Below are 7833 nucleotides of genomic sequence, written 5' to 3'. Positions count from 1 at the left end.
CCTAACTACGTTTGTACAAGTGTATAATCGCTTTCAAAGGGTTAAACTGGCTGTTTTTCATATCCTTGGATGAAGCACTTTACTTGTGCATTGGGTAAAGGGGTGAAGGGTCTTGTTTTACGGAAGCAGCCAATTTGCACAGCTGACTGAGTGTTTTGCCTTTTAATGCAGAAGCTTATGACAAAACCAAAGAGGAACAACATCCTCTCTGGCGTGTGAAGGCTATAGTTTCCCAACAGGTGACAGAAAAGGAGAACTATGGAGAGAATTCTGTTCCTTTATTATTCAATCAAACAGAATAGATTTGAAACCAAAAAAGAGATTTGAGATATAGATTAGATATAGATATAGATTTGATTCTGTGTGCTTCTTTTGTTAGAGTTTTGGCCAGGGCCGCTGCTAAGCAACACACGTGCACACGAAACCTTGAGAGTTCCACTCAAACCTTTACTATTTATTTTAAAATTGACATTAAATACATTAAATAAAAATGTATATATTAAGTTACAGAACAACAGCACCACCATCAGTAATATCTAAAGTAATATATAAATAATATATAAAGTAATATATATAGTAAGTATATAATATAATACAAAAAGAAGATAACTTTGAAGTAATGGCAGGGTTTTTTTTACATATTAGGTAAAAACATCTAATTTGCCCGAATTGAGGGATAGGATACGTAATTTTTTTTTTTAAATTGTGGGCCTGTTCATAACTAATTTTTATTTTTTTTCATGTAATAATGTAATGATTATCATGACATTTTTTTTTATCAACCTTAGTTTTGGGGGCCCCCACCAGGTACTTGGGGCCCTATGTGCTCTGCGTATGTATGTGGGGATAGGACAATTATGCACATACATGCCAATAAAATACATACCTGTATCTATGTGAATAAATACAGTGAATTACCCACCCGCAGTAACACATACAGACAAATGGACGGATGTAGAACAGGCAAATAATGGTGCAGTTGTCCTTTTGTTCCAGAGTTTGTGCCTGTAACGTACCTTCTAGTCTGAAGATCTGAGGGTTTTCAATGATTTGTACAATGTGAGTAGTTTGCAGATGATCCTGGAAAGGAAAACATCTGCAGGTCCATACCTCACAGTGAAGGGCTTTTATACTAACTGTTGTTCCAAAAATCATAAATTCTGCTCAAATTAATATACTGAGACAATGGTTTGAATTTTTTATTGTCAATTTGAAGTAAATGGGGTTATAAAAAGTTCTTCTATAATGTCAGGTTTAAAAAAGGAATTAAACAGGCCTTCAAAAATAAATAAAGCACTTTAGATGCACATATAAAGAGAATTCTGTGGACTTGAACAATCTCACCTTAGTACTTTTGGTTTACTAAAATCTATTTACTCTTGTTTTTTTGATTAAAACAATGTTTTCTAGAAACAAATGTGAATATGTATAAGAATGTTCTGCTGACCACAATGAGACTAACACATTAATAAACAAGTCTACAGTGATGTTTACAATAGACGTATGAACATAGAAAAAATACTCTGCATAGTAATAAAATAGTAAATGGGAATAAAAGTAATGAATATAGAAAATGTTAAACTAAACAAAACACTGTTAAGGCTGTGACTCAGTGGCATAGCACATAGTCTTTCAACTCAAAAGGTTGTGGATTCAATGCCTGGCTCCGCTATTCTACATGCTGATGTGTCCTTGGGCAAGACACTTAACCTCGCGTTGCTCCTGAGCTGAGTGCCCTGGCGCTCTGGTCGTAAAGGCTGGAAAAGCTATCTAATTAAAATACAAATGCTCCAACAAGACATGGCAGTTATGTCGCATTTATAGTTATAGGTTTGGGTCCAGGTCTGGGTCCAGACCTTGGCTATACAGCCAAGGTCTCAGTCCGTAGCTGGGCAAGAACTGCAACGGCATCATTGCGCTCCATTTTCCTGAGCAGCGTAGCAAGGTGGCCGACTGTCCAGTCAGGATGCCTGCTAGCGACTGCCTCCAGCACAGCCTTCAGGGGGCTTTTAATGTCCTTCATAGAGTAAATGTAATTGATCTGGGTGGAGGGGAAGGACCAGTGCGATGCCAGGTGTCTGGTGTTCTTTACTTTTTGGTTGTCAGGGTCCAACAAAATCACCAGCTCCTCCAAAACATCCAGGTTGTCCAGCACTGTCTGTAAAGGTGCAGACTGTATGCCAGGAACTACAGAGGAAAAAAAGGGAGGGTGCTATGACTTGTTATGGTGCTTTTCTACTACACACTCCCGGCACCGCACGGCTCGACTCGGCACGTTTTTTTGTTTGTTTTTCCATTAGCAATAGTACCTGCATGGTACCTGGTACTTTTTTGCAGCTGGACTGCACATACACTATAATAGTAATAGTTACACACTAATAGTAAATTTTGTTGCAAATTTGTGTTTTCAACTCACTGAGGATGGCGTCCAGATCACAGTTGCCAGCGGGTGCAGAGAGGGCAGAGAACCCTTCTGCAATTATTGAAGACTTCCTTCTGTAACACAGCAGTCTACACCGACCTGAGACAGCGGATGGTTTCATCAGCATCGACTCCCTGCTCATTTCCTCCACAGAAAATACCACAGTTGCGCAACGAAAGTTGTGCGTAACGTTTCCCAAATGTTTCCATTGTCATGATCTTCTCTCTGTCACCTCAGCTCACCAGCCCCTCCTTCTCCTCACCTGCCTGCCAGCCACTCCCTGCTCATTAGTCCAACTCTCCCCACCTGTTGCACTCAGCTGCCTCTGATCACCAGTCAACCCTGTATATAAACTCACCTCTAGGCTCTCCAGGGTTTTTCAGATTGAGTCCCGGTACCGACCCTGCCTGCTCTGTCTCTGACCCCAGTGATCTACTCTGCCTTCCGCCCCCAACAATGGATTCTGCCTGCTCCTTGCCTGACTTCTGCCTGCTTGTTCCTGTGGTGGAACAGCCCTGCACTGGACCTGTCATCTCCCTTGTGTGGGCTTGTTGTCTTGGGCTCAAGTTCCCTCCAGTGAACCCAGCTTCCCCTTGCAGTGTTTTCATTGAACTATCGCTGAACATTGTGGTAAATAAACGTCATTACCAACTGTCTGTCTGCCTCCATGTACTGCATTTGGGTCTTCCCCTGACCTGTTACATCCATAGACTTCACATTACATTACATTACATTACATTACATGTCATTTAGCAGATGCTTTAAATATGCAAACCTCTGGTCCACTTCTTATAGATGATGCAAGCAGATAATAGAACAAGGAAGATGGAAATTAGGATGACTGGCACTTCCCCTGCAAAAGAAATGGAAGAAAAGGTCAAGGTAAAATTAAACTATGATGAATGTTGCTCTTGTTGTATAGATAAGTGTAGGTTTAACTTGCATTGTACACCAGCAGCATCTGTCTGGCCTGTAGATGTCGCATTATATGTTGTCTGGATTTGGAAAAAAAAAAAGGCAGTGAATTCTCATGAACTCAGCAGACGAGCTGCACAGAGCGTAAAACCCATGCAGGACACATCTGAGTATACCCACAGCCTTAACAGTGTTTTAGTTTTTTTTTAGTTGTAGATGTACAATTACACACAAACCATGTGATGCAATGTCAAGACGAAAGGCACATACTGTATGTGAGCCAGGGAAGTTGACTATATGGCCTCATGATAGACTCACAGAGTGATTTAAAATGTTAAATGTAAACATCATACTAGTTCTTTTGTATGTTAACTGATATCACTGACTCTGCCGGTGGACACATGTAAAACACATTTAAAAATAGACATGTAAAGTATTCGATACTGTTGAACAGGGGATTTTTGTAATGCCGGCTCTAAATGTGTAATTTCCTGTTTCCTGTGGGTTGTGCAAAGACTGGTAACTGGTCTAGTATACAGCCTAACGAGTTAAAAGTGTGTATTTTTCCCTTGATTACCGTTGGTGCATTGCTGGGAAAAGTGGCATCATGCTGAGATGTTGTTGATTCCTGAGAGGAGAGATGAACGCAGATGAAGCGGAGGCATCTTGTAAAACAGAGTACACAGGGAGGGTCAGTATACTCACTGTGACTGGAGTCTTCTGGCTTCTGTAGAAAAACCACAATGAAAGAGTGAGACAGTTCTCAGAAAACTATTCTAAGACGTTATTCTGAAAATAGTTTGTTTTTCTTCTTTACCGGCACTGTGTGTCAGTGGTTGAGTTGCAGGAGCCTATAATGAAGTATCCAGGCGGACATGGAGTGCAGGGACGACAGTGTGCTCTGCTGCCATCATTGTAAGTGTTGTCTCTGCACTCTCTAAAATCAGACTCATGTCTCCCTCCATAGTCATCATAGCCACAGTTGGGTGTAACTTCATGTCCTGTTTTATTGGAAAATACAACTATAATTTAAACCAAATATCATATATTTTAATATAATGTTATATCCACCTACCTGGCTTTATACTACACGGCACACACTGTCCAGTAGATCTGTCCAGTCGTGTTGTTGGATCTTCACATCTGTCGGAGTGTCTCTCCATCTTGACTCTGAGTCAACTGAAACATGTTTGTGGTGGTAGTTACTTACTGCAGGGAAGTTAGTTTTAAGTAGGATATTATGTCACGTGATCAGCTGACTCAAAATCATATTTTTTTTTGATGAATTTTTATATGTAAATATTAGCATTTTAGCTCAATAGCTTTCAGGTCATGTGATTAATTGACTCAAAATCAGTGTGGGATCATATTACTACACGGGCTGCTTGAGATACACCTTGTATTTGCATTTTAAATCTCTGAATATTTTTATTAATTCTTATGTATACATATTAGAATTTTAGCTCAATAGCTTCCAGGTCATGTGATAAATTGACTCAAAATCAGTGTTGGATCATAGTACTCAACTGGCTGCATGAGATACACCCATTGTTTTTGCATTTAAAATATTTTATTAATTGTTATATGTAAATATTAGCATTTTAGCTCAATAGCTTTAACCGCAATATCTCTGCTTCAAAAATTCCACATTTGTATTGTTGACCCGCTTTTGTACACGCTGTAGCCGTCTTCTATCTCCATGTGTTTACTGTAAAGTCTGCAATACAGTGTCTTGCGTGGCTTGCTCGGAGTTGCGCTGTGGAGTAGCATCCTGCAGCCCCAGAGAACACACAACAGAGAATTCTGAAGAAGAAGAAGAAGAAACAAAGCGAAAACTAGAAAATAGCTAGGCCTATATGAAGGAAGAAAGAAGGAACTTTTGCTGTTTTGAAGCAAAACATCAACCAATTACATATACAGTAAATATAAGCCATAGCATACAGCACTTGCCTGACCAACATCTCTCAGTGGATGTCTGACCATCACCTGAAACTCAATCTCGACAAGACCAAGTTTCTTTTTCTCCCATGAAAGGGCTCTCCCACTACAGATCTAACCATCACCCTCGACAGCTCTGTGGTAGCTCCTTCTCACGACCTCTGCAGATCATCCACAATGCAGCAGCTCGACTGGTCTTCAACTTACCAACATTCTCCCACACTACACCGCTCCTCCGCTCCCTTCACTGGCTTCCTGTCGCTGCTCGAATCCGCTTCAAGACTCTAGTGTTTGCATTCCACGCTACAAACGGATCCGGTCCAGCCTACATCCAGGACACGATCAAAATCTACACCCCAGCCCGCCCACTCCTCTCTGCATCGGCAAGCCAGCTTGCTACCCCCTCACTGACACTGAGAGGACCGCAGAGGCATTCACAGAACTCGCTTATACATCGCACTTATGACTAGCACTTTATAGTGTGGCTTACTTGAAGCTCTTACTTACTTCTAGCTCTTGTTTGTACCCAAATGTTTAAATGCATTTATTGTAAGTCGCTTTGGATAAAAGCGTCTGCTAAATGACATGTAAAGCACTCATGACCCTTTAAAAGTGTTTAATTACAATAAATAATATTTCATTACAATTTTAAACTATACAGAACCTTCAACATCTTAAAAAATGGTTACTGACATGTCATCATTTTATGAACGGTACTGGTAATTACTGTACCGTTACTTCCGTCACACCAGAGTAATTCCGTCACGCCAGGGTACTGCAGTTCCCTACTACAGTGAAGTCAGGTTTACCCGGAGCGAAGAAGACTTTTCCCCGTAGCGAAGAAGACGTTTACCCGCGGCGAATGTCTGTCGAATCATGCCCAACTTTAAACTAACACAGCAGTTCCCTGTGCGGGCGAAAGCGTCATCGTGACTAAACCATCTCAACCTTGACTCTCTTACATTATTTCCAAACTGTTCAACCAGAGTTTTGCCTTGAGTATTTATGTATTTATTTATGAATTATCGTCAGTACTCAGAGCCTTTACTTATCAAAACCATAACTTATTATGACTATGGTTTTACTGAAAATGACTGACATTGAGGACTTGGTACAAGTAAGGGGGTGGAGTGGGTCAGTGGTTAAGACTGCCTGTGGTTATGACCCTGTGTGCAAACACTTCATGGTCACAAGTTCAACTCCCCTGCAAGGCTGTACTCCCTTCAACTCCCTTGTAAGTTGTTGTGGATACATTTAGTCGTCTGCTAAATGACATGTAATGTAATGTCTTTACTGGAACTTGGGCTGGGAAAATAAATAAAAAAACCAAAATGGCACCATTGGAGCACAGACACTTTATTCAGCAAAATAAAGTGACTCACAAGAAAACAAGCCAAGACCTACATAAACACCTAGAATCTTCACAGTCATGCTTCACAAGCGTCTCTGTGTTTTTCATCTTTCCTCCTGCCCTGCTCCATTTTCATCATCCTTTGTCATAAACATAACGCATAAAAACCTCTAAAAAAACATAGAAGCCCTGCACCTTAAAAACCGAAAACCGAACCAGATCATTACAGTATGGGCCCTTTGCACAGTAGGAAAATCCCAGATGTAAATAATCAAATGTTTTTTGATGTATTTTACAAAGTGTAAGAACGGTTGTGGGTATTTTATGCGTTGTTATTTCTGATCATTTTGGCTGTGTTCATGCAATATGAGGATTAGGTAAATTGGTCACTCTAGATTGACCGTAGCTGTGGCTGTTAGAGTGGATGGTTGTTTGTCTCTGTGTGGCCCTAACTATCCATGGTGTACCCCGCCTAACGCCATATGTCAGCTGAGATTAGCACAGCACCCCCTCCCCCGTGGGGGCTGTGACAGCCTACACTATATTCACACAGCTTAATTAATTTAATTGTGGTTCTAAGTCAAAAACAAAATCGGAGTGTGTATGTTAAGAGATGAGGGCAAAGTGAAGTGGTTCATTCATTTATTCATGTATAAGGAATTAACATCAGTGGACTTGCATATAAAGACATGTCACAGCAGGAAAAACAGTGGTAAGAGTAATAAAATTAATGGTGGTTAAAATACATTTACTTGCTTTTGTTTCAGCCTCTTGAAGCCAAACTAAATAAAGATACTGCTCATGTACGTAACCCTTTTACAGAAAGTCACAATGCAGATTAAAATTAAATGAAACCCCATGTTACAGCCAAATATGCCCCAAACAATGACTGTAACTTATTTTAACATCAATAATCCATGAAATGGTCAACATCAGTTTACAAAAATAACCATAAAAATAAAACAATATGAAAGTAATAGCCCTTGGTGTTGATCTAAGAGAGGGGCCCCACAATTTGTAAGTGTTGCTGTCAGACGCAGAACAACGACAATGGGCAGGATACAAAGACTTGACCTTGATGAAGAGTGAGTGGAATGAAGTGAGCCACTGGAGTGGAGATGGGTGGAGGAGCGAGTACGGCTCGAGTTGACACCCAGAACAATTTTTTGTCATCATACAGAGACTGATATACAAACACTGTTCATTT

General features: G+C 40.4%; 1 protein-coding gene across 5 annotated transcripts; it reads right to left on the bottom strand.

Moving 5' to 3' along the window:
• Window positions 1-1185: 1185 nt before the first annotated feature.
• igflr1 (IGF-like family receptor 1) lies at window positions 1186-6253 on the bottom strand. Of its 5 annotated transcripts, XM_058647059.1 has the most exons (10): window positions 5483-5626; window positions 4986-5140; window positions 4413-4516; window positions 4155-4338; window positions 4043-4064; window positions 3915-3965; window positions 3366-3417; window positions 3198-3275; window positions 2417-2521; window positions 1186-2187 (listed from the first exon to the last, which is right to left on the bottom strand). In XM_058647059.1, the coding sequence occupies exons 3-10, from the start codon at window positions 4498-4500 to the stop codon at window positions 1862-1864; spliced, it is 906 nt and encodes a 301-aa protein (XP_058503042.1). In that variant the 5' UTR covers window positions 4501-4516; window positions 4986-5140; window positions 5483-5626; the 3' UTR covers window positions 1186-1861. The 5 variants fall into 5 exon arrangements, with proteins under 5 accessions (XP_058503042.1, XP_058503041.1, XP_058503043.1 ...); XM_058647058.1 differs by lacking the exons at window positions 4986-5140; window positions 5483-5626 and adding an exon at window positions 6008-6253; XM_058647060.1 differs by lacking the exons at window positions 4986-5140; window positions 5483-5626 and adding an exon at window positions 5969-5993.
• Between the last annotated feature and the right edge of the window lie 1580 nt (window positions 6254-7833).

The sequence above is a fragment of the Solea solea genome, chromosome 13, assembly GCF_958295425.1.
Source record: "Solea solea chromosome 13, fSolSol10.1, whole genome shotgun sequence".
NCBI classification, from domain to species: Eukaryota; Metazoa; Chordata; class Actinopteri; order Pleuronectiformes; family Soleidae; genus Solea; species Solea solea.
Note: the sequence above shows the minus strand (reverse complement) of the source record. Positions and strands in the feature narration are given on the sequence as shown.